The 23,571-nt window shown below is 33.4% G+C and overlaps 2 protein-coding genes across 12 annotated transcripts in view; one reads left to right on the forward strand and one right to left on the reverse strand.

Moving 5' to 3' along the window:
- The window catches only part of LOC143904441 (protein amalgam), a 311,418-nt gene that overhangs the window by 195,658 nt on the left and 92,189 nt on the right, over positions 1-23,571 (forward strand). The gene's annotated exons all lie outside the window — the stretch shown is intronic.
- Positions 1,530-12,226, reverse strand: LOC143904439 (ATP-binding cassette sub-family G member 1-like). 5 transcript variants are annotated; one of them, XM_077419128.1, is made up of 11 exons: positions 8,199-8,823; positions 7,810-8,117; positions 7,386-7,559; positions 6,921-7,131; positions 6,241-6,348; positions 4,481-4,617; positions 4,222-4,396; positions 3,874-3,974; positions 3,577-3,732; positions 3,121-3,239; positions 1,530-2,949 (listed from the first exon to the last, which is right to left on the reverse strand). In XM_077419128.1, exons 2-11 carry the CDS (start codon positions 7,939-7,941, stop codon positions 2,694-2,696), a joined length of 1,569 nt encoding a protein of 522 aa, XP_077275254.1. In that variant the 5' UTR covers positions 7,942-8,117; positions 8,199-8,823; the 3' UTR covers positions 1,530-2,693. The 5 variants fall into 5 exon arrangements, with proteins under 5 accessions (XP_077275254.1, XP_077275251.1, XP_077275253.1 ...); XM_077419125.1 differs by lacking the exon at positions 8,199-8,823 and adding an exon at positions 11,994-12,226 and having other exon boundaries at positions 1,531-2,949; XM_077419127.1 differs by lacking the exon at positions 8,199-8,823 and adding an exon at positions 11,994-12,225 and having other exon boundaries at positions 1,534-2,919.

Here is a 23,571-nt window from a genome sequence, read left to right on the forward strand (position 1 = left end):
TGTTACCGCGCGCGTGAAACCTGTGTGAGCATGTAATTTGCTACCAACAATACAATGCTGATAGAAGCTAGATATATATTTATATTAATATTTTGACGTAGAACTACGTCTTTCTCCGCGGTATGGGGGGTATCCACGGATGCAACGATGTAACGAAAATATGTCACACTTTGAACGTTTAGATCTTCGTATAAACTAATAATCGTAGATAATCATTGACATCTCATTTTAAAGCTTAAAAAGTTCCATTTATGATAAATCCAGCCCGAACTCTCTATTTCTTTCCGTTTAGATATAGTAGCGTTAGAAAATTTAGCTAAATTTCTTGTAGATGCAACGAAAACATATGTCACACTTTGAACGTTTATATCTTCGAAACTAATAATCGTAGAATAATAAATGACGTCTCATTTTAAAGCTTAAGAAGTCCCATTTATAATAAAACAAGACCGAACTCTCTATTTATAACTGATTTTCTTGAAATGGAATTATTATAAGAACCTGACGTCTGTCTGTATGTCTGTCTGTCTGTCTGACCGTGAACTACTCTTTCGTTAATAGACCGAATTTTAAAGAATTATGTATGAAACAAGGGTAGAATTTTCCGGGAATGACGGTGGTAGGGTTACTTTTTTGATACCGATTTTTTTTTTAAGTTTTTTTGTTATATTTTCGAAAATAATAATCGTAGAGTAATAAATAAGTTGTCATTTGATAGCTTATATGTTCTCATTTTCTCTCTAAAGTCTATAAAGTCTCCAAAAGGGGTTACCGTTTTTTTTCTTGCAACGTTTTGCGCGAACTACTCATTTGTTAATAAACCGAATTTTCAAGAATTATATATAAAACAGGTAGAATTTTCCGGGAATGGCGGTGGTGGGGTTAATTTTTTGATACCAATTTTTTTTTAAACCGGTTGCGTAGTTTTTGATGCCAATGAGTTTCTTATGTTCTAAAACGTCGAAATATCGCATTAAAAAAATGCAAAATTGCTAATAATAAAGGGGGTGACCAATTTCTGTTTGAAAAAACAGCCAAACTTACCAAAATTTCTATAACTCAAGAACTGATTAACTAAATTTTAAAGAATTTATATGAAATCGGGGTAGAAAAAACTGAAGAATATAATGAATTAATAAAAATTGTTTTATTTATTTTACCATTGTTTCAAAAAAAAATCATTTCGAAAACTGTTTTATTTCTTTAAAATAAATTTATGTTTGTGTGAAAAAATCAAACAGGAACAGTAACAACTGTGTCGCAAACACGTAGAACTACGTCTATACTGCAGAGTATGGGCACAGCAACAACTGTGCCGCAAGCAACACGTAGAACTACGTCAACTGTCACTGATGATGATTGACGTGATCAAGGAAGGCCAAGTCCCACACCGGGCTGTAGCGCCGAGTTCATCATCAGTGACAGTTGGGTGTGTGTGCCCGGTGTAGGCCTTGGCCTTCCTTGATCACGTCAATCATCATCAGTGACAGTTGACGTAGTTCTACGTGTTGCTTGCGGCACAGTTGTTGCTGTGCCCACTGTGCAGTAGACATAGTTCTATTTATATTGAAAATAGCTATATCTAAAATAGTTTACAATTGTTCTTCTGCAACAGCATTTTGCTATTCGATTATTACGAAATAACTTTAAAAAATACAATCTTTATCAAGAAGTACATATCTGTTACCCGTTTTGTGTTTCTATTACGTTTTCATTAATTGAACATGATGGACTTTTTTCACATAGCCTACTTACCCTACTACCGGGGCAAGTTGGCTGCGATGCAGCATGTTTGTATTTCATTTATTACAAAGAAACTATACAGTATACAGAAGCGTTCTTGGCATGAAAATGTAGAGAAAGGTTCTTTCTATCATATTAGTACTGTTTAATCATGAAAATTAATTGTTTACAAACTCAAATGCCGAAATTATGAAAACGGTGCCAACGAGCCCCGGTCTGCTCTACAGTTCCTTGCAAACTAGTTTTTCTTGCTAGTCATTTTAAATTCCTATCAATACTATCACAGACCTTTCCCATGTGCTGTGGTAAAGAACTGCCGTGATACCAAAAAAATCACGCGCATAGTAAAGCAAATTATGCAAATTGTATTTATTTTTATAATGTTGGCCGGCTCTATCTGTAAAAATAGACAATAATCAGGCTTTGATTCACACTGCTATATTATTATAAAATGAACGATACAGTTTGTCATTATTACAGTTTTATAGCCATCATTTCAAACGATCTTACAACACAGTAGGTAGCAGTGTACGCTTTTCAACAATTATTAATAAAAGGACTTAAAACAAAAGGGTATTCCTGTTAAAAAATTATCTATTTTAGGAGTTTTTTCGTCAACTTTGTCAAGTCGACGCATTAATTATTCACTTGTACCTTAAGATATTTTAGTTTATTATACTGTTATATTTAATTTATTTTATTATAATAACGCCAATTCTTATATTATCACCATAATCAGTTATAAGAAAATAAATCTTATTACATTGTTATTATTGAGCGTGTTATATATTTAGGTTTAAAAAATGTATACAATTTTTTTACATTTCTAATCCTATTGTCTTTCTTAACAGTCTACCTATTATTACAGAGAAAATGTGCTAAATCATTAATTTTTTGTTTGAGACATACTTAGATAGTACTTTCTTCTTTAAGATGAGTATATTAACACGTTACTTTCTTGCAAAATAAATTTTCCAATAAAATACTGCATAGGTGATTATGTGTAAACAGAGTATCCAAGAGGTAAGTATTATCAGAATAACGTAAAATGGTACTGTTGGCATGTCCATCATCGAGAGAATCTTGTTTGGCGAACTGAAGAAACAGTAGATTTCCGAGCACGACAGCTGCGATCGATTAAGATAAACCGCCTGCATCATTCCTTCGAATGAGTATCTACAATAAAATTTACATTTCTCAAATTTACTGAAAAAAATAAGGCAAATTAGAAATACAATAAAATAGTGTTTCTACTGTTTATAAATAGTCATTATAAATTATTATAAAAAACGGTTCATATGGAAAACATTATGTAGTAATAATAAGTTTAAATGCAAAAAATTTAGTAATCGCTATGGATAATTAAATTGTCTGTACCTGTAAAAGCTCACAGTGCTTAAAGGCTGTAAGTATACCGGTATGTCTTTAAATTTCAAAAAAAATCCGGCGAAAAGCGCTAATGGTGTACTGACTGCCGGTATTAAAAAGAGACCTGTCTGAAAGAAATTATACTTGGTCAGCTATATTATATATATATATATATATATATATATATATATATATATCTGTTCATACATATTAAATAACTCAAATTAAACTTTGAATGGTATAAGCTGCTCAATATATATATGTATATATGTATATATGTATATATATAAACTGAAAAATTATTTATTATTATAAATAAACCATTTAATGATTTATTAACTTATTACTATTTCAAATAATTATAGCTGTAATATTTTCCGATATATATTGTAATAAGTATGTAATGTTGACTTATTATAGCCTTTTTTGTAGCTTTTCTAATAAAATATACCGCAGCTGAAATACCTTAGTGCCAAAAGCTGCGCCTATAAGTATCCCAGCCGTTTGTCCAAGAATTGTAGTTAACAGGCCAACGGTCCACATCTGTAGAATTTTAATATATTCCATTGGCTGTCCTGTCATATAATATGGTATAAATAAAGAAGATGAGGCGCAAAGTATCTAGAAATTAGACAAATTTTTAATTGATTTCAAAACCAATGACAATATATTTAGGTGATATTTAGCCAGAACTTCATGTTTGAAAGAAATAATTAGTAATAATTAGTAATAATACAAAAATAATACTGCACTAAAACATACTTGTAGCGGGAGATCCGTTAGTATTTTTACGCTATAGTAAGCCCTCAAAGAATACCAGTTATTTAAATATTCCTGCAGAAATACTGTCGCTTCTGTGGGAACTACACAATCAGATTAACATATGGTATAAATATTTGTGAAAATCATAAAACGCATTTTCAAAGAAATTGATTTTATATTTTTTAGTCTTTTAGCATTAAGTTTAGCAATATCAGAAAGATAGTAATCGTATAGTATATATATAATTTAGTTATTTGCCAACAAAATTACATAAATTATATATTATATTTATACGTAAAAAAAAATATACAGAAGTATGAAATATTGTTAGAAAAATCTGTCACTTACACGTTAGTATTGCAGGCAGAGAATTTGCGTAGAATAAAAATACCACAGACAAAAATAAGTAAGCGATATTACTCATCACTTTCTGCACGTCCGCGTCGTCACCAAAGTTATAGAAAACTGCTCCAAAAAACAGGCCGTTTGCGACGTGCGCCGCAAATTTTAGGTTCGTCAAGGTCTGAGAGATCAATCACACAAAACGATAGCATTTTGATTTTTCAAGTAAATTGTTCGAATATTACTTTCGATAGTTTTTACTCACAATATCTCGCTTGATGCTAATTAGAGATCTTAAAAATAAAATCTTTTGCTGTTGCCATGTCGACTTTTTTGGTATTATACTATTTGTGGACGTATCTATGTCGCCTGTTTCACATTTCTGGTTAGAATCAATCGATTCTATAAAAAAATCCAATTATTGAGAGTTATTAATGACTGAAAAATTATTTCTCATAATTCCCGACTGGAAATTAAACTAAGGTCCAAATAAGGACCATATAATATTTTTCCTGATTTAGTTGTCAGGAACTGATACTATTGCCTTATCGGTATCTAAGTAATCGTGTAACGCAGTTTTTCTATAAGGTCCTTATAAGTTATCACAATCAGGCCCTTGTCAAATTTATATTAGGTCCTCATAAGGGAAATATATAAGGTATGACGCGCATATTTACCCGACATAAAAAATTATTTATTTTGAAATTTTATTACTATTTTTTAACTAAATTTGTTTCTTAAGATGCAGTCTATGATTATATATATTTTCTCGTATTTGAAAAATTACTTACCTTGGTGGGATTCGAACTCGGGACCTCTGGATCGTGAGCTAACTGCCTTACGTTGTGGACTACTTCTTAATTTGATGTAAGTGTTATATATAATTTACATATGTCATAACAAGCGCAAATATACAATTTTTCAAAAATTATTTATTTTAAGAAACAAATTCAGTTTAAAAAGAGTAATACAATTTTGAGTTGGATATAGATATGATGTATATTTTAATAATGAAAAAAGACGAATTGTACTTCCTACAATAATAATATTAGTCAAATACAAAAGAACCGAAATGTTTTATTATAGATATTATATTAATAATATCAGATTAATTTTGATGACCTTTGAAAATTTGTGTATTAGGGGTTACTCAAAAAGATCCTGATTATTATCCTTCTCAGACGCGCCAAGTTAGAATATTTAATTATTTTTTAGGGCAAACTGGCAAGGTCCTGACTAATGCCGTATCAAGCATGCCTAGTTATATAATAATGCCAATTATAATTGATGATGTATTAGTTTCACAAAACTTTTATATACATTATAGGTACAACTTTTATTCGATTAAGCACATATGTACATTATCTCGATCAGGACCTAATTATATAACTCTATCAAAATTCTGATAAAACAAGACTAACATGTCTTAATCGGGGCCTGTTTATGTCACCCTATAAAATTCGGCATTTGTAATTACTATTTTCCGATAAGGCATGTATACAGGGTCTTCATAAAGACCTGATCAGAATACTTGAATAAACTTACTTTCAAACGTGTTTAATTATAGCCCGATTGAGTAATAATAAGGACCTAATCGGGTTGGCCTTAGTAAGGCATGCCTTAAGAATACCCGGTCAGGTTCTTATGATATATCGGGCCAATTTCCAGTCGAGTTTTGAATTGTCTCGTTTTATATATTTATGCTTTTCGAATAACATTGATTTTATATCATACACAAGAAAGATATAGTCCTCGAGGTTTAGAGATACTCAATGCCTGATCCAATATTTTTAAAATAGAGAATATATTGTGGATATTCTCGTTAGATAAAATATTCACGCTTTTATTATCTAGTCATCGCGAAGCAAGATGGAAAAAAAACATTGTATAAATTAGTATAAGTTATTAAAATAATTGTTAATGAATTATTAATGAATTATTATGGATTAACAAAAATTCGAAATAATTAAGAAACGTTTAAATACATATATAACCGTTTAATAAAGTATGTAACATCATATTTACCATTTTTATTGGGTTTGTTGCGCGATCTCGACTTTTCGTATTCATCACGACAGATCTTGTGTAAATTCTCTAAATCTCCACCTCTTTGCTCTGTTATGACCTCAAGTACTGCAATCAGAAAAACACAATCAATATCACATGTGGATTGTTCTCCATTTTTTTTTTTCAAATTAATAATATGCTTTGAATCATTTAATATCATAAATATTACATAGTAAAATTGTTGTGTAACATCGAAAAGTGATAAAGCCACAATTCATGTAATAAGCAATACTACATCAAATTAAACAATGTGAGAATTTTCTTTGTATTTGCACATAATATTGAAACTTGTATTTATATCAAGTTTTATAATCTTGATGCTTTTCGAGATATCGAGAATATTTCAGTTTATGCAAGGTAAACTTTTTGAATACTTTTTCTTAAGAATTCATCTGTCTTAAGGAAGTCTGTTTGTTACTTGTGTTTAGTACAATTAATTACGAAATCTATTTTTGTAATAAATTTAACAAATTTGCTATGCAAGATTAATAAGAAAAAAATCTTTCAGGCTTTAAAATAAAAGAATACATAAAAAATGCGTACAGCTCTAAAATATTTTATGTTAATATTTTTTTTTTTTAATTCTTCTGTCTCTTTGTAATTTACTTATTAAGTCGGATCGATAGAGTCAACGTTACCGAATTCTGCTGTGTTGTAGAAGCTGGGACACGTGAACCCGGCGACGTTGTACGTATTTAAGATCTCGCTTTTTGGACCACAGTACATACTTCTACCTTGGTTAAGTACCATAATGTTATCGAAGAGCGAAATCATTTGTCTGCTGGGTTGATGTATCACGCAAACCACAGTCCAATTCTCTCTCGTCATACCGTGCAGCATGTTAATGAGCTATTCAATGCAAATCGTATGGATACAAGTGGCACATTAAGAACGCCTTAATGATATCGCGGAACAAAATATAATAATTAGAAATGTTTATTATTCTCGATCGCAATATAATATTATTCCAGCTACGTCGCAGGAATGTTGCAACGTTGCTATAATATTGATTTATATCGGTTAATAGCGAATGTTTTTGTAAAACAATTGCTATTGATGTAATCTGCATTAATTTGCATTAATATATTTATATATTATTATACCTGATTAGACATCGCACTGTCGAGACCGCTCGTTGGCTCGTCTAATAAGAGAACGGATGGCTTGGCGATCAATTCTACGCCGATGGAGAGTCTCTTTCGTTCGCCACCGCTTAATTTGTTTGCCAATGTATCCAGGCAATTTGACAAGCTGAGACTCTTCACGATATCGTTCACCTGACAGAAATAATATCTGATGGTGCATCAATCTATATATGTATAACTTTTTTGTTCGCCACAGCAAGCTTATTATATAAGTAAAAATAATAATATATAAAATATATTTTTATATAATTATTATATATAGATATATATTATATTTTTTTATTTAATAATACATTTTATACGTAGCGATTGGAGAGTTTCTCTCTCTTTCTCTCTCTCTCTCTCTCTCTTTCTCTCTCTTTTGTATTTATATTTTACTTACAATTAAGCGAATCACTTGTTCGTCCTGATTAACGAGTTTCAGCCGAGCCGCTATGTAGAGAGTCTCTCTTGTCGTGAGAAACGGCAACAGATCGAATTGTTGCGGCACGTAGCGCACATGTTTGCGGACCATTCTCCTGTCCCGTTCAACGCCGTTTATGGTGACATTACCCTTAACGTCGGTCAATCGTTCGTCCAACACGACTTTCAGCAGGGTGGTCTTTCCCGCGCCAGAAGGACCGATTATTACTGTGAGTTTCCCCGATTCGAAGTGCCCCGTCACATTACGTAGGATCTTTGTCTCGGTCTCTACAGTAAGCATTCTTCTTTAACCATATTTATAGACAACACGTGGAAGACGCATTATAATTACAAATAAAACTGTGTAACCTTCAAAACCTGGTTCTTTAAATCAAACAATTTTCCAAGAAAATAATGCATATACGCAAATATACCTATAACTGCGTTTTACAAATTATTCATAGATTTTCAGGACCGCTAAGTCCTAAATTAATAAATGAGATAATTTTAGCCAAAATCCAAAACGCGATGTATCTGCTGTCGCTATCGGCTGTTAAATATATAATCTTTGACATATGTTGCACCCATATCTTAGACATATGATAAAGGCTACGGTCACAACGTGACGCTATACAAATGCTCCGAAGCATTTCTCTTCTCTTTTCTTTCAATGAAGAAAGAAAGAAGGAAAACGCTCCAAAGCATTTGTAGCGTCACGTTGACCCTAGCCAATATGTTATATGAATATATGTCATATTATATAATATGTTAGACTTGAAAATTTTCAATTTTAAGATTAGAGCAAGCAATACATGATTTGTATTTTTATTGCACATTTATGTAATGAGATAAATAATTTTAGAGAACACTCTGGAGATATTCAAGATAATTGTTTTATAATGCAACACATAATTATAATAAGCTTTGTATGAGCGGGGTCAAAAGTAACGCGGGGCGAAAGTAACTACTCAAATATCTAGATATCTAGTTATAGACATAGATGCGCATACGTTTGTTGGTTAACGCGGATGAAGTTGAACAAGCTATAACGTGTCTCAGAACGCCTGCGGCCTGGGTATTGAGTGGACGTCTGTAATAAATAAAACATGTTTCTGAGGCCGTAAAGTAATTTCTTCCGACAATCTTAAACTTATTTGAATATAAAATATATCCACTGCAAGTAAGTACTTTTTCTTTTAGGTTATATTTGAGTTTCGTTATTTTTGCTTATTATAATATAATTATTACTTATTCATTTTTGGCATTTTATATTATTTGAAATTTTAAGTTAAAGTTCAAAAACATATTCGGGACGATTGTAACATATCATTGTGTGGGGTCGAATGAAACGTTACAAATCGACTCCCTAGTTTTTAAAGACATTGTGTTCCTATCATTTAAAAATATAAGAACAAAAAATGTTTATAATTAAATGAACAAAGTTAATGTTTTTTATAAGTGATATAAAGAAATTATGTTTTAATAGAATAAGATTTTATTTTACTTCTTTTGTATGAGAATATGAATATTTTTAGTTTGTTTTTGTTAATATAAGAGAAATTATTATTTTTCATTGAATAAACATTTTTTATTTTGATTATTTAAAATTATTACTATCGATCCCTTATTAGTATTTCAACCGACCCGGCGTCTGGGGCGATTGGAACATTTTCCCTCGTTTATGTTTTTGATTAATAATTCTTATTTGGTTTATCACAAGATTTAAATAGGAGGATTTCCATAAAGTGAAATGATCACATTAACTTAGGGTATCAAGAGTTTTTCTTTTACTGTAATAGTTCTTCCACAATCAAGTTCTAAAGTCAAATTGTTACTTTTGATTCCGCTCTACCCTAATGAGAACAAAAACTTGTTTGCGGATCATAACTTATATATAATGACATTTTTATTTTATTTTTAAATAAAATATTTACGTCATTATTTTTAATTAATTTAAATAAAGACATTCAGCTCTTCTTACGGCTTATAAAATAATATGCTTTTCTAAACACGAAATCTAGTACGATCATAACATTAGCTCTATTTCGGAAATTAACAAAGTTGTATTAGTTACTTGTACACAGTACACGCTAATGTGAAAAATTTGATAATTAACCTACGTTATCTTTTGTTATTTACGTAAAATTTTGTTATCGCGATCAAAATAACTATACAAACGCGGACACGTGTACGTCAATATATAAAATCCACAGCTTCATTATTTATTCTATTACGAAATTAGAATCTAAATCTTTTGGTTTAAGCTTTAAATTAATTGTGTCAGTTTTTTTTTTAATCTGACTCATAATATAACTGGAGATAAACGACTAGAACCGGATGTAAGTTTAGTGGCGTAGGGATGCCGAATCTCTATAAGTTTTAAAAACAGATTGCTGAATAAGTTTTAATATCTTCTCACTTTGCTAATATTTTCGCACTTAGCTTAAACAATAGTACATAATGGTGTACGTACATCACATTTTAAAATATTAAGCTGTATTTATCTTATGATTAAATTCCAGTTAAAATGTTGCGTAACATATAGATGATATTTGTGCGCTGAAAACTCACAACATTAAAAATAATGATTTATACGCGCGAATTTACGATTGGGCGAATTTAAGGAACATATCAATACGTAAATACTAGAAATCATCAGACGGATGTGTTTAGCGCGCAAATCGAGACAACTTACGTATTATATTTGTGTGACATGTACCGCAATTGCAATGTAATGACGTGCGCTTACGCGTTAGGTACTATATCAATCGAATGATTAGATCAGTTATTTTTTATACAGCTATATAAAGCTGTCTGAAGATATTACGAAGCGTACGAGTAAATTGTGTCAGGATATCGAGAACGCACAATCGCAACTTTCACAAATATGCGTGGAACGATGATGAAATGTTCTTGCCTTTGCGGTTGCGATGACAAACCGAATAACAGAGATCGCTGAATTCGATGCACATCTGCGAGTTCCACGATTTTCCGGGTCCCAGCAATTTTTCCGACTCCTGCAAACTGATCTTACAGGAGTCGTCGTCCAGCATTTTCGCTGCGCCGTTCGCTTCCAACATCTTGCCGAACACTTAGTAAAATTAGCAGCCGTCCGCCGTCAACTGAATTAATTGAAGAACCGGCGTTTGCATACTAGGCATACGAGATGCGTGATACGCGATGATCATCGAATTCTTTATTAATCGTACACGGTCGGGATAGCGTCGTGCTACGACTTCATGCGTTGACTGATTTTGTAGCACTGTAGTTCGTTGAGTCTATAGCAGACCCATATAGCACAGCTGATCTTTATGAATTCATAAAGATCAGATTCAGATCTTTTTGAATTCATAAAGATCAGATTCAGGTCTTTTTGAATTCATAAAGATCAGATTCAGATCTTTTTGAATTCATAAAGATCAGTTGTGCAATGCTATCTGGGGAAGGACAACCGGTCACTTCCACAAGGCGAATGAATGAGTGAATATGCTGCAAACCTGTTTTTATATAGTGAATTTTACGTGTCAGGGATCCACCTAAAAATAAACTGCTTGGAATTTTTGAAATGATCATGAAGACATGAAGCGGATGTAAGTTCAGTAGCGTAGAAATGCCGATCAAACCTTTATAAGTTTTAAAAACAGATTGCTGAATAAGTTTAATATCTTCTCACTTTGCTAACATTTTCGCACTTAGCTTAAACAATAGTACATAATGGTGTACGTACATCACATTTTAAAATAGGTATTAAGCTGTATTTATCTTATTGTTAAATTTCAGTTAAAATGTTGCGACATATAGATGATATTTGTGCGCTGAAAACTCACAACGTTAAAAATGATTATTTACGCGCGAATTTACGATTGAGCGAATTTAATGAACATATCAATACGTAAATACTAGAAATCGTCAGACGGATTTGTTTAGCGCGCAAATCGAGACAACTTACGTATTATATTTGTGTGACATGTACCGCAATTGCAATGTAATGACGTGCGCTTACGTTGCTATATCAATCGAATGATTAGATCAGTTATTTTTTATACAGCTATCTAAAGCTGTCTCAAGATATCACGAAGTGTAATGAGTAAATTGTGTCATGGTGTCTAGAACGCAAGAAAATCCCGACTTTCATAAATATATGAGACCAGGAAATGTTCTTACCTTTGCGGTTGCGACGAACCGAATAACAGAGATCGCTGAATTCGATGCACATTTGCGAGTTCCGCGATTTTCCGGGTTGCAGCAATTTTTTCGACTCCTGCAAATGTATCTTGCAGAAGTTGTCGTCCAACATTATCGCGTCCAACATCTTGCCGAACACTTCGTAAAATTAGCAGCCGTCCGCCGTCAACTGATTAAGCCTCGGTCATTTTCACAAGGCAATGAATGAGTAAGTTTGCTGTGCGAACCTGTTTTATATCGCACAAGTTCTCATTATATTGTAATTATCGAGCACATTAAATGTTGAATTGTTTACTGAGTCAGTCTACAGCGTCTAAATGATATAAAATTGCTCTCCGTATGTTAATGAATGCGTTATGACCTTAGTCCTTTATGTAATATGACTTCATTTTTTACATTAAGCATAATAGTGCCATTATGAAAATATCGCAACTTAAACGCGCACTTGACGTTGATTTTTTGCAAAAGAAAAGAACATATTGACTTGTATTAACATCTAATGTCCAGGACAAATATATTGCATTTATTTATATTATTTTCCTTTTAGTGTTAATTTTGTCGCTTTTTGTATTTCTCAGTTCTTTGTTAAATATAACATTTGTGCGCGAAAAGTTTCTTGACTTGGTCTGTAAAACAACAATTTTTTGGTTTTTAATTGTTTTATTTCATTATTTTGTTTATAACTACAGACACATTTATAACATTTATAACATTTTGTTTATAACAGAGAGGTAACATAATAAGAAAAGTTAATGTCTGTTTTAAGATAAAAACTCACGTACATAGCTTGAACGAAAATGTCATGGTAAAGTTTGAACTGAAATTATATCAACGATAATAAATAAATATTATAGTAAAGATAACTGAAATATATTATAATTAGATTTATCAAACTAAACGCGTACATATTTTATTATATCAACTGTTCCAAAGAAGAGAATAATAAAAGCGTAAACCAAACTTTTAGGAAATATAAATTAAAAAACCTCTTATAGATGACAAGTTTTAAGGTGGAAGCACATAAAATTGCAGGAGCCATGAGCAGAACGCAGAAGCCATATGCGCATGCGCTATGGTATCTGCCTGCATTCTGCCCATGGCTATGGCTTCTGAATTTTCAATCTACATAAACTATGCTTATGTATTTTTATGTAGATTGAAAATTCAGAAGCTATGGGCAGAATGCAGATACCATAGCGCATGCGCATATGGCTTCTGCGTTCTGCTCATGGCTCCTGCAATTTTATGTGCTTCCATTTTTAATGGGCAAACTTAAAGTTACTTTGAAAAGTCACAGTGATACGAAGTGGTCAACCAAACAAAGAACAGTTAGTGTCTTAAAAAAGTCAATAAAGTAAGTTCTGTTTTTTTCCTTTCAGTATTGAATGACAAGACAGATCGCAGAAATTATATAGTGATGAAACATCTTTTGGAGCACAAGCTTTGATCAGACAAATAGACTTCAAATTTATGTGCCTTCTTCTAATATGGGAAAGAATACTAAGTTGCATCGATCAAGTCAATCAATCTCTTCAAAACAAGAGTGTTTCTCTGGATGTAGCAAACAAAACGATAAAGGATCTCGCAGGATCGTTGCAGAAAGTGCGAGATGAGGGAACGGAACCAGCTATAAAGTTTACCAGAGAAAATTAGAAATGGGATTAGAGGACGACTTTTCTGACGTGAGGCTGAAAAAAAAGTCAAAAGGTTTTATGACAGTGAAATAGCTTAAAGAATCTGAGTTTGAATGAGCTAAAAAAAAGTGCTGACTTCGGACTTCGCTATTCATTAGACGTAGACAAAGTGGAATTTGTGTTCGAATTAGAAGTGTTCAAAGCACAAGTACAGGAGCTGATCGAGGAATTTAGAATCAGTAACTCCCCTGTATTTATTAAAACGTATTCAAGAATACACTCCCTAGATGATATTTATCCAAACATCAAGACCAGTCATAATGCATTTCGAATTTATGTAACTTTACCAGTGACTGTAGCGTTTTGCGAACGCAGTTTTAGCAAGCTCAAGTTAATAAAGAATTATCTCCGTTCTACGATGAATCAAGAAAGATTAATCAGACTTGCATTATTATTATAATAGAAAAAGAAATGGTTTTACACATGAATGTAGATGCAATAATAGACGAATTCTTTAGCCAAGGCAAGGAAATATAAAATTGTATAACTTTCATATAATAAGTAATGAAATGTTTATACATTAAATAAGATGTTATTTTTTTCTGAGAGGGAAGAGTCGCCGAGATACAGCTCTTTGCCAAGAACGCGAGGAATTCTAGATATACCTCTGAATCCATGCTATTATAGTTTTGAATAAATTTGCAAATAATATAACACGCACGCTAGGTTTTATTATCAGATTTCCATTAGCATTTTTAATCGATTTTTTGTACGTTATTAAATTAATGTTTTTATCAACTGTTATTCAATTCATTCTACACACAGATTATAAAAAATGGTTTAATAAAAATGAGATTTAGATTACTTGGAGTAATAAGATATACAGGGTGTCCCATTTTAAAAAACGCACCTCGATAATTCTTCAACGAAGTATTTTCAGCAAAAATGTTTCAGACAAAAGTTGTACGGTTTCGAGGGGCACATAAGATGGTGTCATTAGTTTGACCTTGGATAGGCGTTTGAAGATCACGTGAAGGTCACCTTCAATTTCTTAAATGGAAATCCTTATTTTTCAATGCATATTCTTGTAGCTAATCTCGAAAGCTTTTCAAAACACTATAATAAAGTATTTTTTTATTAGGAACTTTTGGAATTATTAGGCTTGAAAGTTCTAGTATTTTGACATAAAATACAAAATATCTTGTGAAACATTAAGTTTTCGGTAATGTTACCTTAATACTTTTATGCACAGAATAATGAGACCAATCAATTGGTATGAAAAAAAAAACATAGGTAGTTCCTTTAAGAAAAAATATGTAATTTGCAGCATGCATCTGCATACTTTTTCTTAAAAGCAATTGTCTTTTTTTCATGAAACCGTACAATTTTTGTCTGAAACATTTTTACTGAAAATACTTCGTTAAGGTAGTTCGATGATGAAAGGCCGAAGACAAAACAATGTTTATAATTTTTTTATTTTTATGATTATAAAAAAATAGAATAACGCATCGCAAGGCTTCGTAATGATGTAAAGAGATTATTTAGTAAATAATTTTTACGTTGTAATAGAATAATAGTGTTTGCCTGAAATAGATTAAATAAAGTGTGTGTTAACGCGTCGCTTGACTAGTTTTCAACTTTAATGATTAATTAAAAAAAAAACTGTACGGTGGATCGTGTTCACCTTCAACTATAAGCTTCCTCACAGTGTCCTCTTTCCATTGATATATATTGTTCAGACATTTTTGGCAAAAGATTTTTCGCAAACTCGTGTTATTCATAGGAAAATAACCTCTTTTCCTATTAGACATTAGACCAATGTTAAAATCATTAAAATCACCTAATTTTAAAATTTAATATCTTGAGAACGGGACGGTGAATTATCTTTTTTCTGGACTTAATCGATTCAGGAGAGTTCCTTTTTTTGATATAAAAAATAAAACCTATCACTTTTGGCAAAAGTTGTTCATCATCGAACTACCTTAAAGAATTATCGAGGTGCGTTTTTTAAAATGGGACACTCTGTATATTATAGCTTATTTAACAGTTTATAGCTTATTTAACAGATCTTGGAAATCTAAATAATAATTGTTCAAGAGGAGAACCAATATGCGTCATAAAGTAACGACGCAAAAATAATTGTTTGCACATGGAAATGCAAATTGTCGTTTTAACACAATAAATTACTTATATACCGGAAATGATTCTGTTCATCTGTTATATAAGATATCTTATTCAGTTCCCTCAGTCCCCGAAGAATTATATACACAGTAGCGTCGTCAGTAAGATATTACAGTAGATATACCTTCTGTAATTTCTCATATGGTTATTCAACGTAAGTTTGAGATCGGCAGCGATGAGCATAGCTTCGTGCACTGTTAAAAGTGATTGCGGATTATCGTTCTGCATTATGTAGGCAGATAATTTACGAAACTCTGATATATTTCGTTCTCGTCCATTTACCATGGTTTTGCCGGTGACCGAGGTAGTTCTGAAATGCGATGTGTCGTTAATTTATATCAATACGAAATTACTTTTTTCCAAAAAGGTGAAAAAAGGCGCCAAGTACACGCGCAATGTATGTTGTAAATCCTAAATAGTAGTAGCTTTATTTCTCCCTAACAAAATAATTCACAAAAGGATGTGAAATCTTTAAATTGCGCCATATTATAAAGAATCATTTTAATCACAAAGAATTAAAGAGATAACAGTACAAAATACAAAAATATTTAATTAAAATATAATAAATAAATTGTTCTTAAAAAAAACTTGGCGCTGCTTTTTTACTCATTCTTCCCTAAATTATGTTTATTGTTTTTTTATTTAATCAAAAATTTCAGTACTTTATTTTAAATTTCGAGATCTAGCAACGCCAAGTTATTTTACAAGAAACATTTATTAATTCTATTTTATTAAATATGTTTATTTTGTACTGTTATCTCTTTAATTCTCTGTGATTAAAATGATTTTTTATAATATTATAATATTGTTACGGTTAAATGTTACGTAACGTTAACTCACGCACAGCCGCGTTTGACTTTCAAAGCCCACTTTTTCCTCGTAAATTTCAATATCGAGAGTTTTTAGTTGATTATCCATTTACTGGAAAAACAAATAACGTTTTTTCAATCTGTTACACAGTACCAGCTACGATTGACCATATCTGCACGCGTATCGCGGAGCTTTTTTTAACAGCTCTTTTTCTTTCTAATCTCTGTTTAATAAATCGCATTAATCATCGCACATGACTCAATCGGCCGGACATAGCGACAAGTTAAGGAACGATTTACGTGCTATATGGTCCACATATTAGACTCAGCGAATTATTACATTAACGTACTACATCCATCCACGACACCTGCTCGCGGCTCGGAAGACATTAACGTCACCGAGAGGTCGTTCCCTCTCTTAATCGCGTGTCGCGCCTGTAGCTCGAATCTCGTCCGTCGAATATTTCGCAAGCGCATCACGCAACACGAACTAAGATAGATACAACTGTCGAATTAAAATCTAATTCACCATAAGACTCTATGGATTAAATTATAACAGACTTGTGGATCAATATAGTTTTCAACAGAAAGCTGCAGTCCTGGGCTTCTGTAGAATTCTGATATAACGTGTGCTTATTAACTCCGATCTTTGAAATAAAAACCACGAGGAAAGTCACGTAATGGCGTTGGCATTGCGCAAAAAGTGTTGTATTAATATATGAGCTACTTTCCACTTTCATCAATCATATAACGCGCTTACACAGCGTGCTAAAAAAATTGCACGTAAAACATCCTTGTTTTAATCTTGATGAATAAAAAATTATCGGATTCGCTGGAGGTGGCAGGTCTCTTATTACAATGTTAAAAATTTCCCCGCTGCTTTTTTAATATTCTCTAGTCCCGGTCACTTACGAAGAAACATACTTTTTTTCTAGTGTCGTACAATTTCGTGTAATTCGTGCGCCAACACGGTTGCAGCTTTGCAGCACGGCGGCGAAGATAAATATTTGAGCGAGGCGCCACGTATAAACGCGCGTCTGCTGGAGATAGAGGTAGGCTCTCTCAAACGGCCGACTTTCGTTTCGGAACTACGGCGTGCATTTCCGGCTACGCCGCTGCCGTTTAAAGTACAGACGTCGTTGCGTCGGACGTTTTGCACGGCTTATTAGTCGGCAGTAAATTAATAAGTAGTTAGTTTGTCGTACGACTTCATCTAAGTTGGAGTGCTTGCAATTCGGCGGCGAAAACGGAAAGAGGAAAGTCGATGGTCGCGCACGAAAGGTATAAGCTTTCGTACTTTTATACAGACGAATGGTCCACAAGCCAATCAGCGTTCGAGAGTCACGGACTGGAAAAGGAATGCTGTGCTCTCGTTAATTGGACCGATCTGGAAGGTCTCCTCCGCTCCGCGATTTTATCGGAGTCCGAGTTTTTGTGAGAGCAAAGACGCAAGAACCTCCGGTAAAACCGTGGGGAACTTTTCGGACGTTACGGCAATTTATATAAGTTTGTGCGATTGTCGGAGCGCCAGCTGACTATGCGTGAGAGATTTGTAAAAATTATTGCCTTTAATTAGATATTACGACTTAAATAGTATAAATTTCAGAATAAAAGACTTAGGGACGTATTAGCGACATATTTTGGGTCTTCGAATAAAGATTTCATTGTCTTACTAAATCTAAAACTTAGATTTCTACACAATACGTGTATAGAAATTTAAACAGTGTTGATTTAAATAACGTTTTAATGTTGCAGACAATAAAAATGCATAGAAAATAGATCATTTTCTTGTTATCATATTTTTCTTTAAAGCGATAATTCATTATTTTTATCTTCTCTCTGTGGATAAATGCGAGTGATAAGCGATTCGGCGAGTAATCCATTTTTAGCGAAGATGAAGTTTTCCCATTTAAATCAAGAGAGAAACAATGAGAACTTTATAAGCAAATTTATCGGATTGAACTTCTTGAACTTTCATCGTCCACGGGGAGAAGGGGAAGAACACTATGTATGGATTTTTTTGAATTTCTTTATATCAATTTCATATTATGTATTGCGGGTCGCCGTCCCGGTATGATATGCCGTCTATTTCCAAGCGAACGATATAGCGTTGCCAGGAAGGCGAAATAAATCAGCCATTCTCGGAGCAGCATGAAATATTGGTTTAGACGACGCGCGCAATCTATGGTTTGTAAATATTAATCCGCGCTACTAGTGTCACATCAAATATTCGCTTGCCAGGAAAAATGGCCAAACAGATCGTTTAATTACATGTATATTTCTCTAGCATTGCATATTTTCTCCTTTACTGTTGAATTAAGTTCGCATTAATTTAAGATAGATTTTCTTATAATCGTATATATATATATATATATTTATGTTTTTTTTTAATATAATTATATAAAAATAAGCTAATTGTTTGTATCGGTATTGGTATTTAGCGTATCATGAAGGAGACTTTTAACGCCAAACTTGATAGAGTTTAGAAAGAGAATTCAAAGATTTTATTTTATTTCAAAATTCTACTAGGTTTTTAATTATAAATTGTTGTAAATGTATGTGTATTGATTGTATATGTATATGTATATACATTATACATACATATACAGTCTATATGTGTAATACTTTGTATTACATGTATATATATAAATATTAGGGTGTCATTTTGGAGCAACTTTTTTTTCATTTCACGAATAGCATATATACTTATAGGAAGGTAAAATAAGACACCTGTTAAAATTTTAGCCCTTAATATTAATATTAACAGGTCGCTCATCGCGATTTTTTATTTTTCATTTAGTAACATAGAAAAAATTTTATAACTATCTAACAAACAGTAATACAGCATTGCGCCACATAGATTTTCTGTAGTAAATTTACCGCTCTACAAAAAAGATCTCTTATCATTTTTTTTATAAATTTAACCGTTCAAAAGATATTCAAAGTTAAAGTTTGATAAATTTTATAAAACTTGTTTTTGCTTCTTATGAATTTTGTATCATATCGACTATCAAAAATATGAAATAATCAATACCTATTTTTGTAGAAAATTTAACGATCTACAAAAAAGGTCTCTTATATTTTTTTTATAAATATAACCATTTAGACGATATTAAGGTTTAAAGTTCAAAGTATAAACCTTAATATCGTCTAAATGGTTATATTTGTGAAAAAAATATAAGAGACTTTTTTTGTAGATCGTTAAATTTTCTACAAAAATATGTATTGATTATTTCATAATTTTTGATAGTCAATATGATACAAAATTCATAAGAAGCAAAAACAAGTTTTATAAAATTTGTCAAATTTTAATTTTGAATATCTTTTGAACGGTTGAATTTATGAAAAAATGATAAAAGATCTTTTTAAAAAACTCATATCTTTTGCCTGGGACGAAACGCTTTCGCTCGAGTGAAACTCTTTCGCGGAAGAAAGCGAGAAATGGTCTTTCAGACGTCCCTTGTACGCGTCAATCGCAGTGGAAAAATTAAACATCTCTGACATTATCGCTGGCATATACAGTTTGCCGCGGAAGAAAAGAAAAGCGGATGAGGCAGAAACATCCATTGACCCGCTCCCCCAATCGCCGCCACATTTATCGCGCGCCATTCGTCGAATCGTGCGTAAGCTCTTCCGCCGATAGCAGGAAGCATTCCTTCGTCCCGATACCAATACTTCCCGTATATCGGCGTCACGCTCCACCGGCGTATCGGTGAAAATAGAAGAAAGCTTCGCTCGAGGCTCGGCGGCGGATGCGACTGAAAATTCCAAGTTCTCACGTATACCCGATTCTGGCTGGTCCACGTGCCAGCTGCGGTTCTACACACAAGGCCCGTGGTCCTCGAGGGGGACAAACAATCGGTATCAGAGCAAGCTGCCAACTTCCAATGTCGGGGAACGTCGAGTGCAAACTTCGATATTGACCGTTCTGCTTTTCATCCGCACAGGCAAGTGGATACTTTTATTGTTTTTATCTTGAGACAAGTATCTTAGCTTGCTAACGTCGGTGACCTTTTATCAGAATATCTTGAGAGCCGCGCATGCACATGTCGCGGGGAAAAGTATCGTCGATTCGTTATCGCGGCTTCGTAATCGATCTCGGAACGGACTGAACTCCTAGCTCTTTCACCGAGCTCACTGTAGGATGCATTAATTGCTCGTAAACGCAGTTCTTCCAGGACTATTTTCCGGGGGCTACTGTAGCATAATAAAGTGCATATCCATCATCCCCTTACCCAACCCGCTTCTCTCAATCTTCCTCAATCCCCCCGCATTACTTCCCTGTCCGCCTCTATCTCTCGTGTCGCTGCATCGACGTCGCTTCTTCCGTTACGGCGGCAAAAGGAAGAGGGGGGCCATTGCGACTGAGGGAAATCGCGCGGGCGGGCGGGCGTCCGGGTGGGGAAGGGAAAAAGCACACCCAACGACCCAACGCAATCTCACACGCTGTGGAGAAGCGATACTCTCGCGCGTCAGACTTTCCAGGAAATCTCCTCCGGGAATCTTCGCCGCGGGACACCTGCGCGCGCGGAGATCTCCTCCCTTGAGATCCGGGAAAACTGGGAACGCGGCTGTATATGTGTAATATATATGTGCGCGCGCGCCTGTATGTGTTTGTACGCGCGAATGCCGCGTCCGTCGTGTATGTGCGGAGAGCGTCAGGGATACGGGGGATATCCTTCTCAGCATCGGTGTTAGCCGAAGGAAGAGCGAGGGAGATCCCGGAGATCGATTGATCGCCCGGCCCGATCGTCGGGGCGGATCAGCGAGAGCGAGAGAGGCGTCACGGGCAAAAATGCGAGCCATATTCGATATCCGCGGTACGTTTATCGCGGCACTTTTATCGCGCGCGCGCGCAAGAGCCCAGACGTGTTATTGACAAGAGTGTACATTTGTTATCGAGATTGATTAAATTTGAAACGGGCGGTGGCTTAAGCGAGACACTGGAAAAGGCGATATCGCGGACAGATCGGAGAGGATAGATAGGGGGATTTTGCCGTGGTTTTATTGGTTGTTTATGGACCGTTGCTTCGGGGGAGGGGGGGGGAGGCTACCCGTAATTTGCCGAACAAACGACATTCTTTGCTGAGAATAAACAACTGAGGAATACGATGAAATCACATTAGCATAAAATGTTTATACGATAATTTCGCCCGAGTGTATTTATCATACGCTTGGAATATTTTCCCTTGGGTATACTGCATAATTTGCAATATAATATTATTATAATTAAAGACTTTAAATTATTTTTGTTATAGCACACCTCTCACACAAATTAATATTGTGCACGATGTATTCGCAATTTTGCTTAAATTTTTGAACTTTCAAAATTATTGTATTTTGTTGCTTGTTACTAAATTAAATGAAAACTAGGTATATCATGACATATGTATCTCCTTGTCCACTGCCGTGCACACTTAACTAATTAATTATAGTTGTTAATACGTGCTTGTATAACAAACGGCTAAAAACAACTACAGCGTATACAACACAACGTATAATTATAATTGTATTATCGTAAATTATCCACGCGCGCCGTTATCCGTAGTCGTGAATAATTGTAAATACAAACAGATATATGGTTTCAACCTTTGAGATACATGCGTTTTGCTAAATATACGTTACGAGATATTACTAGACTTTAATTCGTTGTCCGATCTTGGAAGTCGAATATCGGAAGAAACGATATATTCGATTGAGGACAATGAGTTTGTACGCACGAGATTCTGGCGAATATTGAAGACGTTATTTCAGAAGTTGTCTGGATGTTGGATACGATCCAACACCCTCGAAACTCAAACTCTACCTCTCTCGCCGTCCGGACTCTCGTGGAATTCGTTTGCGCTCGGAAATTTCGTATGCATTCGATCGATTTGACCATGATCTCCTCGTTTTTCAATCCTCGATTCCTGTTAGCGTTAATAATTGCATAAATAATTCTCACCGCGAGCACAGAATTGCGCACAAAAGTGCGCCGATTTATTACCACGGCACTTGTGGTTTATCGAAAATAGTTTATCGATCGGACTACTTGAGAAAATAAAAATTCGCTGCCGATCGTATTTAAATAATTAAATAACTAAAATGTTTATCAAAATGTAATTAAAAGTATCAAAGTATTATAATATAGATTAAATCGAATCGAAAGTATATTTTCAACAAATATTAAAAAACTTTTAGTAAATTAAATTTTTTCTCTCGTATTTTTGTAGATTTTAGTTTTTCTCAGGTTTCCCGACAGACCTGAAAAAAATATTTTGGCTCGTTGGGAATAGAAAAATATTGAGAAATTGTAACGTATGAAATGAAAGTAATCAAATATTATTATTTTTAAACATACATATGCATTTAATATTGATAATTTATTTTAGCTTTCTTAAATATAACGTAACACATTTTTAGAAAAAAATATTAATGTAAGAAAATGATACGTATATTTCTTCTATTTATGTGAAATTGTTTTTATGCACTAAATTACTAGAAAATATAATAATAACATTGAAACATCGATGATGCATTGATTTTCTATTCATCAAGATATCCTGAGAGACTATCCGTTATATTCTTTTGGATATCATACTTCCAGATTGAAGAAATAAAAAAAATATTTTAAAAAATATGTTATTCTTCTTTTCAATATATCGCAAAAGTGAGAAAAAGCTGGACCATCATAAATCGTTTTTTTTTTTTTTTTTTTTTTTTTTTTTAATTTAACGGCTTGAAAAGAATAGTTACAGATATCCGGAAGTTTTCCGATAGCTTCATACGTTTTCTTTTGGCATCCAATTGTCGTAAGTTCACACCTCCTTAACCTTTTAACTTTGGCCATACCGGTCCGCTCACGTTTCAATGGAGGTTTTGAGAATCCGCGGAGGTATCGAGAATCTGTGGATCAAAAATTTTCCCTGCAGCATTAAACTTTCGAATAATTTT

The sequence above is a fragment of the Temnothorax americanus genome, unplaced genomic scaffold (genome assembly GCF_048541705.1).
Source record: "Temnothorax americanus isolate GAGA-0224 unplaced genomic scaffold, ASM4854170v1 Scaffold52, whole genome shotgun sequence".
Classification (NCBI taxonomy): domain Eukaryota; kingdom Metazoa; phylum Arthropoda; class Insecta; order Hymenoptera; family Formicidae; genus Temnothorax; species Temnothorax americanus.